Here is a 17,788-nt window from a genome sequence, read left to right as displayed (position 1 = left end):
GTGTAGGAGTGTATTGTGTTATATAGTTTATAAGTGTGTAGGAGTGTATTGTTATATAGTCTATAAGTGTGTAGGAGTGTATTCTGTTATATAGTTGATAAGTGTGTAGGAGTGTATTGTTATATAGTTGATAAGTGTGTAGGAGTGTATTGTGTTATATAGTTTATAAGTGTGTAGGAGTGTATTGTTATATAGTTTATAAGTGTGTAGGAGTGTATTGTTATATAGTTTATAAGTGTGTAGGAGCGTATTCTGTTATACAGTTTATAAGTGTGTAGGAGTGTATTGTGTTATATAGTTTATAAGTGTGTAGGAGTGTATTGTGTTATTAAATTTTATAAGTGTGTAGGAGTGTATTGTTATATAGTTTATAAGTGTGTAGGAGTGTATTCTGTTATACAGTTTATAAGTGTGTAGGAGTGTATTCGGTTATATAGTTTATAAGTGTGTAGGAGTGTATTGTGTTATATAGTTTATAAGTGTGTAGGAGTGTATTGTGTTATTAAATTTTATAAGTGTGTAGGAGTGTATTGTTATATAGTTTATAAGTGTGTAGGAGTGTATTCTGTTATACAGTTTATAAGTGTGTAGGAGTGTATTGTTATATAGTTTATAAGTGTGTAGGAGTGTATTCTGTTATACAGTTTATAAGTGTGTAGGAGTGTATTGTGTTATATAGTTTATTAGTGTGTAGGAGCGTATTCTGTTATACAGTTTTACATGTGTAGGAGTGTATTGTGTTATATAGTTTATTAGTGTGTAGGAGCGTATTCTGTTATACAGTTTATAAGTGTGTAGGAGCGTATTCTGTTATACAGTTTATAAGTGTGTAGGAGTGTATTGTGTTATATAGTTTATAAGTGTGTAGGAGTGTATTGTGTTATACAGTTTATAAGTGTGTAGGAGCGTATTCTGTTATACAGTTTATAAGTGTGTAGGAGTGTATTGTGTTATATAGTTTATAAGTGTGTAGGAGCGTATTCTGTTATACAGTTTATAAGTGTGTAGGAGTGTATTGTGTTATATAGTTTATAAGTGTGTAGGAGTGTATTGTTATATAGTCTATAAGTGTGTAGGAGTGTATTGTTATATAGTTGATAAGTGTGTAGGAGTGTATTGTTATATAGTTTATAAGTGTGTAGGAGTGTATTGTGTTATATAGTTTATAAGTGTGTAGGAGTGTATTGTTATATAGTTTATAAGTGTGTAGGAGTGTATTGTTATATAGTTTATAAGTGTGTAGGAGCGTATTCTGTTATACAGTTTATAAGTGTGTAGGAGTGTATTGTGTTATATAGTTTATAAGTGTGTAGGAGTGTATTGTGTTATTAAATTTTATAAGTGTGTAGGAGTGTATTGTTATATAGTTTATAAGTGTGTAGGAGTGTATTCTGTTATACAGTTTATAAGTGTGTAGGAGTGTATTGTGTTATATAGTTTATTAGTGTGTAGGAGCGTATTCTGTTATACAGTTTATAAGTGTGTAGGAGTGTATTCTGTTATACAGTTTATAAGTGTGTAGGAGTGTATTCTGTTATATAGTTTATAAGTGTGTAGGAGTGTATTGTGTTATATAGTTTATAAGGGTGTAGGAGCATATTATGTTAGATAGTTTATAAGTGTATAGGAGTGTATTGTTATATAGTTTATAAGTGTGTAGGAGTGTATTGTGTTATATAGTTTATAAGTGTGTAGGAGCGTATTCTGTTATACAGTTTATAAGTGTGTAGGAGTGTATTGTGTTATATAGTTTATAAGTGTGTAGGAGTGTATTGTTATATAGTCTATAAGTGTGTAGGAGTGTATTCTGTTATATAGTTGATAAGTGTGTAGGAGTGTATTGTTATATAGTTGATAAGTGTGTAGGAGTGTATTGTGTTATATAGTTTATAAGTGTGTAGGAGTGTATTGTTATATAGTTTATAAGTGTGTAGGAGTGTATTGTTATATAGTTTATAAGTGTGTAGGAGCGTATTCTGTTATGCAGTTTATAAGTGTGTAGGAGTGTATTGTGTTATATAGTTTATAAGTGTGTAGGAGTGTATTGTGTTATTAAATTTTATAAGTGTGTAGGAGTGTATTGTTATATAGTTTATAAGTGTGTAGGAGTGTATTCTGTTATACAGTTTATAAGTGTGTAGGAGTGTATTCTGTTATATAGTTTATAAGTGTGTAGGAGTGTATTGTGTTATATAGTTTATAAGTGTGTAGGAGTGTATTGTGTTATTAAATTTTATAAGTGTGTAGGAGTGTATTGTTATATAGTTTATAAGTGTGTAGGAGTGTATTGTTATATAGTTTATAAGTGTGTAGGAGTGTATTCTGTTATACAGTTTATAAGTGTGTAGGAGTGTATTGTGTTATATAGTTTATAAGTGTGTAGGAGTGTATTGTGTTATATAGTTTATAAGTGTGTAGGAGTGTATTGTGTTATACAGTTTATAAGTGTGTAGGAGCGTATTCTGTTATACAGTTTATAAGTGTGTAGGAGTGTATTGTGTTATATAGTTTATAAGTGTGTAGGAGCGTATTCTGTTATACAGTTTATAAGTGTGTAGGAGTGTATTGTGTTATATAGTTTATAAGTGTGTAGGAGTGTACTGTTATATAGTCTATAAGTGTGTAGGAGTGTATTGTTATATAGTTGATAAGTGTGTAGGAGTGTATTGTTATATAGTTTATAAGTGTGTAGGAGTGTATTGTGTTATATAGTTCATAAGTGTGTAGGAGTGTATTGTTATATAGTTTATAAGTGTGTAGGAGTGTATTGTTATATAGTTTATAAGTGTGTAGGAGCGTATTCTGTTATACAGTTTATAAGTGTGTAGGAGTGTATTGTGTTATATAGTTTATAAGTGTGTAGGAGTGTATTGTGTTATTAAATTTTATAAGTGTGTAGGAGTGTATTGTTATATAGTTTATAAGTGTGTAGGAGTGTATTCTGTTATACAGTTTATAAGTGTGTAGGAGTGTATTGTGTTATATAGTTTATTAGTGTGTAGGAGCGTATTCTGTTATACAGTTTATAAGTGTGTAGGAGTGTATTCTGTTATACAGTTTATAAGTGTGTAGGAGTGTATTGTGTTATATAGTTTATAAGTGTGTAGGAGTGTATTGTGTTATATAGTTTATAAGGGTGTAGGAGCATATTATGTTAGATAGTTTATAAGTGTATAGGAGTGTATTGTTATATAGTTTATAAGTGTGTAGGAGTGTATTGTTATATAGTTTATAAGTGTGTAGGAGTGTATTCTGTTATACAGTTTATAAGTGTGTAGGAGTGTATTGTGTTATATAGTTTATTAGTGTGTAGGAGCGTATTCTGTTATACAGTTTTACGTGTGTAGGAGTGTATTGTGTTATATAGTTTATTAGTGTGTAGGAGCGTATTCTGTTATATACTGTGTGTATTCGTCCCGGATGCATTAGTAAGATATGCAGAGCAATATTCTGTAAGTAACCCTGCAGTGGCTGAGAACACACACACTCTTCCCCAAACACAGAACATTAAACACACACACACACACACACACACACACACACACACACACACACACACACAACCAAGCACATCCACCCCCCCAACACACACAACCAAACACATCCACCCACACAACCAAACACATCCACCCCCACACAACGAAACACATCCACCCACACACAACCAAACACATCCACCCACACAACTAAACACATCCACCCACACACACACACATTAAACTTTATATGAGTGTAATGTGCAACTACTTTTGATTAGGCCAAGACAGACAGGCTAATGAAAGGGTCATGTCGAGTACCAAGAGAGCTTGGCCCAACCCTCTGCTCACACCAGAGACACCTGTCTCACACTCACTCCAGAGAAAACTGCCTCACACTCATGCCGGACACACTTGTCTCACACTCACTTCAGATACACCTGTCTCACACTCACGCTGGAGACACCTGTCTCACACTCACTCCAGAGACACCTGTCTCACACTCACTCCAGTCTCACACTCACTCCAAAGACACCTGTCTCACGCTCACTCCAGACACCTGTCTCACGCTCACTCCAGAGACACCTGTCTCACACTCTCTCCAGTCTCACACTCACTCCAGAGACACCTTTCTCACGCTCACTCCAGAGACATCTTTCTCATGCTCACTCCAGAGACACCTGTCTCACACTCACTCCAGTGTCACTCACTCCAGAGACACCTGTCTCACGCTCACTCCAGAGACAACTGTCTTACACTCACTTGTCTCACACTCACTCCAGAGACACCTTTCTCACACTCACTCCAGAGACACCTTTCTCACGCTCACTCCAGAGACACCTATCTCACACTCACTCCAGTCTCACACTCACTCCAGAGACATCTTTCTCATGCTCACTCCAGAGACACCTCTCTCATACTCACTCCAGAGACACCTGTCTCACGCTCACTCCAGAGACACCTGTCTTACACTCACTCGTCTCACACTCACTCGAGACACCTTTCTCACACTCACTCCAGAGACACCTGTCTCACACTCACTCCAGTCTCACACTCACTCCAGACACCTTTCTCACACTCACTCCAGAGACACCTGTCTCACACTCACTCCAGAGACACCTGTCTCACACTCACGCTCGAGACACCTGTCTCACACTCACGTCAGAGACACCTGTCTCACACTCACTCCAGATACACCTGTCTCACACTCACTCCAGAGACACCTGTCTCACACTCACGTTGGCGACACCTGTCTCACACTCACGTCAGAGACACCTGTCTCACACTCACTCCAGAGACACCTGTCTCACACTCACTCCAGTCTCACACTCACTCCAGAGACACCTTTCTCACGCTCACTCAAGAGACACCCATCTCAGCAATGGACAAATTGCAACTGTCATGCCAACACATGTAGTGTTTCATACAGGCAAAAAGAGGAGTTCAACAGAAGTCAGATGGAGAGGCAGAGGATAATAAACCTGCAGAGAGCCACCATCAGTCAGCAGAAACCCCAGTGCAGCAATGCCTGTCCATTAACTTCTTGTTAAAGTCCATACTCACCGTCCATTCATCTCACTCTGATCTGTAGTCTACTGACAAGCTTCAGACACACACACACACAAGAAGCCTGCTTGATGTGATAATTAAAGATACTGAGACAAAAAAAACCCCACATTGATTCTCAAGTCAACAGCTTCTCTGAAAAAATACATTAAAGTGCAATTTCTTCCCGTCACACTGAGAGCCGGATGAGAACTGAGATCTTCAGACGAGGGAGATGTAGTCGTTCCTCCCTCCTGTGAGCTTCATTACACACAGAGCGAAGTCACAGTGGTAGCATGGAAGCGTGTGCTCTGGGGCAGTCTGTAGACTGGAGTGAACTCCAGCAGAGAGACGAACTGAGCAGAGTGTGTCAAGTCTCCAGAAGAGAGGACACAGTTAGACAAGTGTTCAAGTGCTCAAGTGTTCAAGGGTTCATTCAATGAAGTGAAGGTTTAGCATTGAGCTCATTGAACTCATTGAGCTCATTAAACCAGTCTAGTGGAGCATCAACACTAAATGTTAATACATGTTTGGAACATATGGCTATACAAATATACAAACATACCAGTATGTGAACATATCACATGCACACACACACACACACACACACACACACAGACACACACACACACACAAGCATTCTATTCTATGTTTTGTGGGAACTAAACTGTAAAATTGAGGTAATAGAAAACAGCATGCAATTAATTTACATAACTTTTCATGCCTCAGCAAAGCACCATATAAAGTTTAATTTATTATCATAATAAGGCAGAAAAAGCTGCTTAATGCATGAGAATCATAAACCCACTATTAACAGAGAAAAACCTGCTATTAACGCAGAGAAAAACCCACTATTAACAGAGAAAAACCCGCTATTAACACAGAGAAAAACCCACTATTAACACAGAGGAAAAACCCACTATTAACACAGAGAAAAACCCGCTATTAACACAGAGAAAAACCTGCTATTAATAGAGAAAAACCTACTATTAACAGAGAAAAATCTGCTATTAACACAGAGAAAAACCCACTATTAACAGAGAAAAACCCGCTATTAACGCAGAGAAAAACCTGCTATTAACGCAGAGAAAAACCCACTATTAACAGAGAAAAACCTGGTATTAACACAGAGAAAAACCCACTATTAACAAAGAAAAACCCACTATTAACAGAGAAAAACCTGCTATTAACACAGAGAAAAACCCACTAATAACAGAGAAAAATCCGCTATTAACACAGAGAAAAACCCACTATTAACACAGAGAAAAACCCACTATTAACAGAGAAAATCCCACTATTAACACAGAAAAACCCACTATTAACAGAAAACCCCGCTATTAACACAGAGAAAAACCTGCTATTAACACAGAGAAAAACCCACTAATAACAGAGAAAAACTTATTAACACAGAGAAAAACCCACTAATAACAGAGAAAAACCCACTATTAACAGAGAAAAACCCACTATTAACACAGAGAAAAACCCGCTATTAACACAGAGAAAAACCCACTATTAACACAGAGAAAAACCCACTATTGTGGGTGGAGCTGGTCCTTGAGTGGGGTAAAAAGAATGAACCTGGTCAATGAGTTGGGGTAATAAAATGGGCAAGTCATGGCAATGATTTGAGCCAATGACTAAAGGACTATACTACACTGACAGGTTCAGGTGAAAATGACAGATATTCTATAAAACAGTTCTGATCTCAGAGTTCATATTTTTACATATTTTTGAGTGTGAATATCAAACCAGATCCTTTGCCAAAATGTCACATCATGCAAATGACTTAAATATCCTCAGCGATTAGTGTCATCTGGTCTTTATTCCAGCTGAGGTTCATTCAGAAGGCAGGTGATGTCAGCTCCACTCTCATGAGAAGGACAAACGTTCTCTGGAAGAGTCGTTATGCTTTCCAGAGATCATCTAAACCAAATCTCATCACCTCTCTCTGGACCACAAGTCTGAACCTGCAACAGAGGACTTACAGAGGACTGTCCTGGCCTGAGTGTGAGCAGAGAGTGAAGCACAAAAAGTGAGACAGACCCCAACAGTCCTGCTTCACCTCTCCTCACCTCAGTTACAGCAGGGGCATCTCAGTCTGCTTTCTGCATGAATATTTCTTTCTTCTTGCAAGTCTCTTTGATCACAGACATGAGCTCCAGAAGAATTGAGGAGACATGCTGCCAGGTGTGGTATGTTCCAGGTGTGGTGTGGTGTGTTGTGTTCCAGGTGTGGTGTGGTGTGTTCCAGGTGTGGTGTGGTGTGGTGTGTTCCAGGTGTGGTGTGTTGTGTTCCAGGTGTGGTGTGGTGTGTTGTGTTTCAGGTGTGGTGTGTTCCAGATGTGGTGTGGTGTGTTGTGTTTCAGGTGTGGTGTGGTGTGTTCCAGGTGTGGTGTGGTGTGGTGTGTTCCAGGTGTGATGTGGTGTGGTGTGTTGTGTTCCAGGTGTGGTGTGGTGTGGTTTGGTCCAGGTGTGGTGTGTTCCTGTAGTGTTCACACACGATGATACACACATTTGTGTGTGCACACGCACGCACACACACACACACACACACACACACACACACACACACACACACACACACAGGGAAAAGAAGCAGAGGAACCTCTGTGTTCTGTGTAGCAGTACTAAGAAGGTAATGTCTTTTGGAAATCAACAAGAAAAATTCCCAATAAAGTTCCTTAAATTCTTGGAAAAAGTGTTGGAAAAATGGCACATGAGCATTGGAATGTGAAACATATGAAGTTACATTGTAATGTAAAACATGCCTGCAGCAGGAGCTAATAAAGGAGGAGAGGAGAGACTAGGAGGGAGGTGGAGGAGGTCTCTTAAATGCCACAAAGAGAAAGGCGGGAATGGAGAAGAATGAGAGAGAGGAGAGCAATTTTAACATCAAACGAGATTTCAGCGTGTTTTGAATTTCATTACTTTGATAGTAATGCCCCCCCCCCAACACACACACACAATAAGTGAATAATTAAGAAGGACCCTCATTATTCTCCCTCATTCCAAGCTCATAGGTATGTGTAAATATCACCCCATCCCTGTCAGAGATGGTACAGGACACACCACTGTGTCCTCTGGAACCAGCTCACAGATTTACAAACACCCAGACAGTCCACATTACATGTAGACCTCAGCACACGCAGATGTCCCTGCACACACATTCTGTGTTTCGTCTGTGTGGACTAATATTTATTAGAGTAACAAATGTGAAAATATCTCCAACTGTCTCTAAGACACCAGGACTTGGTCACATGACCTACACTTTACTGCTTTTCCTCAGGTAACGTCATGTTTTATGAAGTGTTAAGTCTCTTAAGTACCGGATAGAAACAGGACAGGACCAGACTGCAGTGACCAGTGAGGACAGGACCAGTGTGCAGTGACCAGTGAGGACAGGACCAGACTGCAGTGACCAGTGAGGACAGGACCAGTGTGCAGTGACCAGTGAGGACAGGACCAGACTGCAGTGACCAGTGAGGACAGGACCAGTGTGCAGTGACCAGTGAGGACAGCAGAGATCATCACTGCTCCCCTGTCCTCCATGTGGTGAGAATCATTCCTGACTTTCCCACCATGGTCACAACCTCACTCACCTCTACAGGTCACTGGGCACTAAAACTTCTAAACACAGGAGCAGTTTCTTCCCTCCTGAACAGCTCAGTAGGTCCATGTGATCTGTCATGACAACCCCTGTTTTCTCCAAGAGCCATGACATGCTGCTCACAACTCCAGTAACACCATGTAATACTACATCACAACTCCAGTAACGCACTGTGTAACACTATCACAGCTCCAGTAACACACTATGTAATGCCCTATCACAACTCCACTAACACACTGTGTAACTTTCTCACACAACTCCTCCAGTTCTAAAATGATGCAAGAGTTCTAGAATGTTGTGAGAGTTCTTGAATGCCACAAGATTTCTAGAATGGTGCGGGAGTTCTTAAATGACACATGAGTTCTAGAATGCTGCGAGAATTCTAGAATGTCATAGATTTTTGTGAGAGTTCTTGAATGCCACATGAGATCTAGAATGAAGTGAAAGTTCTAGAATGTCGTGAGTCCTAGAATGCCGCGAGAGTTCTAGAATGGTGCGGGAGTTCTTAAATGACACATGAGTTTTAGAATGCCACAAGAGTTGAATGCCGTGAGAGTTCTAGAATGGCACGGCAGTTCTTGAATGACACGAGTCCTAGAATGCAGCGGGAGTTCTAGAATGCCGAGAGAGTTCTAGAATGTCGTGAGAGTTCTAGAATTCCATGCATTCTGAGCTCCTTGGCTGTTACTGTGCAATTTATGGTCTTGGAATCAAAGTGTTTGAACACTCTGCATGTCACAGTAAACTGGTTAAAACAGGCAGGATATTTGTCTCACTCAAAAACAACACAGTGCATTGAAGCCAACATGGAGTTTATGACAATGTCCTCATTGCATATCACTTCAAAAATACATGATAAAGTAACACAGCTCATTTTTTAAACGTGGTTTTTAAAAATATTCATTTCAGTCATTCAGTGTTCCTTTTTATGAATTCTGTTCCACTTCTAGCTGTAAATAGCTCTGTCTATATTACCTCCTGTCATGTGTACTCTGTGTATGGACGTAGTCCCGTGGGTCAGGCTGTGTCCTGTGTACTCTGTGTATGGGCGTAGTCCCGTGGGTCAGGCTGTGTCCTGTGTACTCTGTGTATGGGCGTAGTCCCGTGGGTCATGCTGTGTCCTGTGTACTCTGTGTATGGGCATAGTCCCATGGGTCAAGCTGTGTCCTGTGTACTCTGTGTAAGGGGGTAGTCCCGTGGATCAGGCTGTGTCCTGTGTACTCTGTGTAAGGGCGTAGTCCCGTGGGTCAGGCTGTGTCCTGTGTACTCTGTGTATGGGTGTAGTCTAGTGGGTCAGGCTGTGTCCTGTGTACTCTGTGTATGGGCGTAGTCCCGTGGGTCAGGCTGTGTCCTGTGTACTCTGTGTATGGGTGTAGTCCAGTGGGTCAGGCTGTGTCCTGTGTACTCTGTGTATGGGCGTAGTCCCGTGGGTCAGGCTGTGTCCTGTGTACTCTGTGTATGGGCGTAGTCCCGTGGGTCAGGCTGTGTCCTGTGTACTCTGTGTATGGGCGTAGTCCCGTGGGTCAGGCTGTGTCCTGTGTACTCTGTGTATGGGTGTAGTCCAGTGGGTCAGGCTGTGTCCTGTGTACTCTGTGTATGGGCGTAGTCCCGTGGGTCAGGCTGTGTCCTGTGTACTCTGTGTATGGGCGTAGTCCCGTGGGTCAGGCTGTGTCCTGTGTACTCTGTGTATGGGCGTAGTCCCGTGGGTCAGGCTGTGTCCTGTGTACTCTGTGTAAGGGCGTAGTCCAGTGGGTCAGGCTGTGTCCTGTGTACTCTGTGTATGGGCGTAGTCCAGTGGGTCAGGCTGTTCAGTAGTTATATCACACACCCCCTCACCGAGACTAAATCCCAAACAAACAAAGCCAGCGCTTCTGACAGGATGGAAAATGCCACATCCTTATAACCAGACACATGTCAGAATATAATGATAGTCTGCCAGGCTGCGCTTCACACACACACCTGAGACGGTACATTACACACCGAGTGTGGAGAGAGAATGTACGTGGGGGGAACATGGAGAGTTACTACAGGAAACCTCTGAAGGCCAGACGACGGCTGGTGACCAGCAGGCCGACAGCAGGAGATGGTAGTATCAGTGTTCCCCATTTGTGTCAGACACCCGTAGCGCTGACGTGCACAGTTGGGACATGTGTAACTTTAAAATTACAACATGATTGGAACTAAAATTGCAGAACATTCAGAAAGAGACACACATGAAGTGACCTGGAACAACAGCGAGTTATGACCTCCTGCGATAAACGCAAACACGTTGCTGTGTGCAATAGCAGAGAAGGAAAGAGGAAACGCAAAAATCCAAAAGGCCCACAAACGCAACCACTTCCTAGAAGGACCGATTATAAGTCGCTTTTCAGTTCTACTGCTTACAATAGTGAACCTATTAAATAAAGAATTATTGATAAAAGCTGTTTATTGATATATTTTATTCTGGTATTTTTTCTAATCATATTGTGTTTTTTTTAAGCTTCATCATTCTAGTGACAATTTTCATTTACATTTTTTCAAATTCCTGTTCCCAGCAAGCCCATTAAACCAGTTATACTGGATCTGATCCTGAAGTGCTCCAGAGGTTTAATTGCAGCGGATTCCGCAGTTTGTAAACATTTAGACCTTTCCACATGAACACCTTCCTTCCAAAATGATGCTAGCACACGTGCATGTTAGCACACACAGACCATGGTTAATCACATAAAGTGTGCAACCTGTTCATGTGAAATGTCCATTCTGTTCTCACACTAGTCACCCGTGCTAATGGCTAATGTGAGCTCTACCGCTCTTCTGAGTTAGCAGTGGACAGAGCTGTACCAGAATCAGACAGATCAATGAACTCCTGCTATGATCTATTCACGTTTACGATTCAATATCTCTGAAATGTCACGGGAGAAGAATGTGCAGTGAGGAAAGAAGCAAGTGGAAGAGTTTAACGAGATGGAACATAAGTGTGAACAAACAGGAAATAGAGTAACTAAAGAACATTAATGACAGAACTGATCATATTCACACAGAGGGGTTAAACAGGCAACAAAACAACATAACACACAGGTGACATGACGAACTGGTGAGTACCACCTGTGTGGGGTACAGAATCAAAACATAAACACACGTAACAGAAAAGCATGATATAAACAAAACACCACGCGGACGCCAGCGCAGCCAGATAGAGGGAGGTGGAGTGGAGGAAACATCACAGGAAATAACTAATAATGTCACAGGATATAACTCAAATAATGTCACAGGAAATAACTAATAATGGGTGCGGTGGTGGCTCATGGTTTGAAGGCTGCTGGTTGGAGCCCCGCTGTTACCAGGCTACTGCTGTTGAGCCCCTGAGTGAGCCCCTTAACCCTCATCTGCTCCTTTCTAGGTTTGGGCTGCCTGGCAATATCCTGGCCCACACCCGTCACTGGTGTTGATGCCATGGCGGTCAGCAGTGGTGTTCTGTACCTCTGTGTGTGTGTGTGTGTGTGGAAGATGATGATGACATGAAATAACTAATAATGTCACAGGATATAACTCAAATAATGTCACAGGAATAACTAATAATGTCACAGGAAATAACTCAATGTCACAGGAAAGAACTCAATGTCGCAGGAAATAACAAATAATGTCACAGGAAATAACTATTAATATCACAGGAAATAACTCTGATTAGAGACAGGCAGAGGAAGAGAGAGATGGATTCGGATACACACACACACACACACACACACACACACACACACACAAATACACACACGCACACACACACACACACACGCACGCACACAAATGCCACACACGCACACGCACGCACACAAATGCCACACACGCACACACACACATGCACACACACACACACACACACACACACAAATACACACACACACGCGCACACACAAATACACACACGCACACACACACAAATGGCACACACACACACGAACACGCACACACACATACGCACGCACACACACGCACGCGCACAAATACACACACGCACACGCACGCACACAAATGCCACACACGCACACACACACACGCACACACACAAATACACACACGCACACACACACGCACACAAATGGCACACACACACACGAACACGCACACACACATACGCACGCACACACACGCACGCGCACAAATACACACACGCACACACACACACACACACACGCACACATACACACACGCACACAAATGGCACACACACACGAACACACGCACACACGAACACACGCACGCACACACACACACAAATGGCACACACGCACATACACACACACACATACACACACAAACAAATACACACACACACAAACAAATGGCACACACACACGCACAAATACACACACGCACACAAATGCCACACACGCACACACATGAACACATGCACACAGACATGCACGCACACATGCACACACACGCACACACACAAATGGCATGCATGCACACACACACACACACACACACACACACACACACACACACACATGCACTCACACACGCACACGCACACACACTGCATTTAACAACGACGGGGCGAATTAGGATTGGGGTAAAAAAATAAGTTTTTGTATCTCTATGCATATAGTATCACTCCTACAGGGGGCGCTATACACTCCTATAGAACATCTCTCAGACCCACTGAAAAATGGACAAAATGATGAGTGAGTGAATACAAAACATTACTATTAGTAAGACTTTCAACAGAGGTTTTTACCAAGAAAGTTAATTCTGAACTTGGCGAATATACAGACAACATAGTGAATATACAGAAATCAGGCGTTTTTACACAGTCACGCCATTTCAATTTCAAGGGACCAGGCATGTGGGGTCACATGATCAGTTTATGCAGAGAGCTGATGAAAGATCTAGAGTTGGTTTAGAGATGTGCCATTTGTATCGGTAATCTGTAGCTATTCTCATTCAGCAGGAGAACTATCAAAGTAAAAAAAAAAAAAAAAACCCTAAAAGTTGAATTACAGAGTCAGCAGAAATAGGGGACGAACACCTATCAACAGAAGACACCTACTTTACCTCCAGTGATGGATGAGGAGAGTCGAAAGAGAAGCAGACCACTTCATCTGAAATATGGCACATATGCCTATGAGAGGGGTCTTCACCGGTGATGGAAATACACACGGGGGCCACATGTCCAGCGAGAGGTTCCAGACACTCAGTGGAGGGTGGACAGCTTTGAAGACAGACAATGACCCAGAACATACTGAAGCAATGACGTGGCTCGTCAGAGCTAAAATATGTGTTAAACACAACTTTAGTACGTTGTCATTTGCCAGCCTCAATGCTGCACCTACGACCAAAGTGTTCAACATCTACAACCAGATCTACAACCAGTGTTCAACATCTCAGAACAAAGCGTTCAACACCAACGACCAAAGTGATCAACACCTCAGACCAACAACTCCTAAAACAAGCACAAAAGCGCAGCACAGAAGTTCAGCTGACAATGTCCTTCAGAAACGTTCCATGTACGGACATCTCGCTGTACTAAATGGCCTGACATTCGGTAACTGAGTACTAAATATGATGCTTTTATTTGCGATCATGCAGATTTATTTCACATGGTCTCCTAAAATAGGGGGACTATGTATAAAAAGGACAATAAAACCTACATGGTCCCCCGTTGAGATAGGAATCAGATCCAGGTGACGTGTTCCAGATGATGGTCAGGTTAAGATCAGTCACGTCGTAATTCTGAAGGTATTGAGCTGGAGGAGTGAGGTGCGTCTGCCCTGCGTTGGGTCACTTATTTTTACACATACATTCTTTTTTCAAGTGGAAAATGAAAAATGTTGACAAGAAAGAAAAAGAGAAAGTCCTCAACAATACATCGCGTTCTTAAATTCTTAATTGCCAGCAAAATGCTTTCGACTCACAAATATTATGATGTACAAGTAACAAGGGCAGGTTCGTTAGGAGGGCAGTAACAAGGGCAGGTTCCTTAGGAGGGCAGTAACATGGGCAGGTTCCTTAAGAGGGCAGTAACAAGGGCAGGTTCGTTAGGAGGGCAGTAACAAGGGCAGGTTCCTTAGGAGGGCAGTAACAAGGGCAGGTTCGTTAGGAGGGCAGAAACAAGGGCAGGTTCCTTAGGAGGGCAGTAACATGGGCAGGTTCCTTAGGAGGGCAGTAACAAGGGCAGGTTCGTTAGGGCAGTAACAAGGGCAGGTTCGTTAGGAGGGCAGTAACATGGGCAGGTTCACTAAAATGATTTTCACAAACCACTCACTCCTCCACATCCACATTCATCTAAAAGATTACACATAATAAAACCGAAATAAACATTACAGAAATAATCAGCCCTAACAGTTTTATGTTTAGAGGATTTATACGCTCATATGAAATAAAATATAAACAGACAAACAAAAACATTTTTGCATGTTTATGGAAAACAGTCTGTAAGAACGCTGAGTGTGAGAAGGTGAAGGAGTCTGAGGCCAAAACAGATGAAAGGAAGCCCAATACAGCCTCGGGCTGGACTGCTCCATGCGTTCAGCTAATAGACCTTATCTGACACTTTGGGAATTATCGGACTGTTAGCATTAAAGCACCGTTCCCACTATATGTTTGGGGAAGGACTCCACTGCCACACAAGCTGTAAAGATAATCGTGCAAGAGGGCTGAATAACGACTTTCTTCAGCTCACGTTGTAAATGTTCCTCCCGGGAACTTCATAAGCTATCTGAGCAACTGTGGCTCTAGAAACATGGTCCATCATATAAGCAGGGCGATGGAATGATGGTCTATACAGAGGAAATGACGGTCTATAAATGATGTTCTATACAGAAGAAATGATGGTCTACACAAAAGAAAAGGTTTGTAAATGATGGTCTATACAGAGGAAAAGGTTTGTAAATGATGGTCTATACAGAGGAAATTATCTATAAATGATGGTCTATACAGGTGGTATAAATGATGGTTGATATCTGTGATACAGAGCAGCAGAGAACAAGGGCAGTACGACAGTCAGCAGAAGGCCAGAAGAAACAGAGCAGTGTGTGTGGACAGACAGGGAAGTGTCTGAGAAACACACGATGCACCACAGACTGGAGTTTTCAGTCCTTCTGTGGCATCACTGCAAAACCACCTGGTCAAACACCACGAGGAACTTAAATCCAACCAAGATACTAGTCCCCCACCCCGCCCAAGAATAAGGGCCCAAGGTCCAAAGGTCAGCTGTGCACAGACTAAAACAGAAACCGATCGTTTTGCCTGCGTGACTGCTGGAGTTTACTCAGCTGTTGAAACATTTAAGGACTTATCTGAAGAATACAGGAAATGACATCACCTACCGTATGCTCTGGACTTGGAGGTAGTCAGGGTCAGTGGCATTGAGAATGGCCACAAAGCTTCCAGCAGGGATGTTCTCCCATTTAGTGACCATCAGAGGATCGGGGAAGAACACAGGACCCTCGTTCACGTCCTGCACGCTGATGTAGACTGTAGCTGTGGAACTGGGGCCGTACACGACCCCAGGGACCAGGGAGTCCTCATTCTCCACCTTTATCAGCAGAGTGTGGAACATGGTGTTCTCATAGTCAAGAGGCTGAGAAGGACAAACAGAGAGGAGGAGGTAGAAAACACGTGTGAATGCACAAGGCCAGGGCAGAGGGCGGGGCAGACAGGGCAGAGGGCGGGGCAGACAGGGCAGAGGGCGGGGCAAGCAAGGAGGGGAGGAGGGCGGGGCAGACAGGGCAGAGGGTGGGGCAGAGAGAGCAGAGGGCAGACAGGGCAGAAGGTGGGGCAGACAGGGCAGAGGGCGGGGCAAGCAAGGAGGGGAGGAGGGCGGGGCAGACAGGGCGGAGGGCGGGGCAGACAGGGCGGAGGGCAGACAGGGCGGAGGGCGGGGCAAGCAAGGAGGGGAGGAGGGCGGGGCAGACAGGGTGGAGGGCGGGGCCTTTACCTTAACCACAGACAGCATGCCTTCATTGTTGTCTGGGTTGGTGTGGATCTCAAAGCTCTGGTTTGGGTCTCCATTGATGATGGAGTAGACTGATCTCCACGCCCCCGTGGCCGGATCGTCACGATCATCCACAGTCAGATTCACAACCACGCCTGTAGAGCCCTCATCCACAGACGCCTGAAACTGTAACACACACACACACAGGCAATGTTCACTACACTGATCCTGGCATATACTCGAGGCTTGAATTGAAGTTCAGGATCTGCAGTAAAGGACAAAGAGAAATCACGTCATATTAATTAAACCAATTACACCAAGCTCACTGCCTCAGTCTGTGCAGTGTGAAGAGCGGAGGCTGGCGGCAGGCAGGTCCTAATGCCCTCCTACCACAGAAAGGGTTAGTAGCTGTTTGTTCTGTCAAACACAATTAGTGTTACTTTATTGAGTTTACATCTTCTAAACAATATTGAGTTCGGTATGAACAAAGCTCTCCCAGCATCCTTCACACACACACACACACACACACACACACACACACACACACACACACACACTCACACATACACACACTCACACACACACATACACACACACACATACACACACTCACACACACACACACACACACACACACACACACACACACATACACACACACACACACTCACACACACACACTCACACACACACACACACACACTCACACACACACACACACACACACTCACACATACACACACACACATACACACACTCACACACACACACACACACACACACACACTCACACACACACACACACACACACACACACACACACACACACATACACACACACACTCACACACACACACACACACACACACACACACACACACTCACACACACACACACACACACACACACACTGCAGTTTTCTAAACACATAACACACTTTGGTAGGGAAGAGGACTTTCAAAATCACAGCAGCATTGTGGAAGTGATAATCACACATTGACCTAACCCTTCTATAATGGTTACTAAGGTTACAACAGGCCCAAACCATCCATTACTGGCTCCTGCTGAATCGTCACCGCCTTTAATAATGAGAGAACTCTACCAGGCACACACGTTCTCTGTCTTTCCCTCAGTGAGGTCTGAAGCTTAAGCGTATGAAACTAACCTTGTCTTGTTTTCCTCTCTGTGAAAAACGGCATTTGTTTTCAAAGCCAAAGCAATCTGAGGAGTGCTCCTTCAACCC

At 42.8% G+C, this 17,788-nt stretch overlaps 1 protein-coding gene across 2 annotated transcripts in view; it reads right to left on the bottom strand.

Annotated features, from left to right (window-relative positions):
* Positions 1–17,788, bottom strand: part of cdh13 (cadherin 13, H-cadherin (heart)) — a 267,459-nt gene that overhangs the window by 33,364 nt on the left and 216,307 nt on the right. For both annotated transcript variants that reach the window (XM_035525754.1, XM_035525755.1), the window contains 2 exons: positions 16,549–16,731; positions 15,938–16,191 (listed from right to left, as the gene is read on the bottom strand). In XM_035525754.1, the coding sequence (XP_035381647.1) occupies positions 15,938–16,191; positions 16,549–16,731 (437 nt within the window). The remainder of the gene's footprint in view (positions 1–15,937; positions 16,192–16,548; positions 16,732–17,788) is intronic.

This window comes from Electrophorus electricus, chromosome 4 (assembly GCF_013358815.1).
Source record: "Electrophorus electricus isolate fEleEle1 chromosome 4, fEleEle1.pri, whole genome shotgun sequence".
NCBI lineage: Eukaryota > Metazoa > Chordata > Actinopteri > Gymnotiformes > Gymnotidae > Electrophorus > Electrophorus electricus.
Note: the sequence above shows the minus strand (reverse complement) of the source record. Positions and strands in the feature narration are given on the sequence as shown.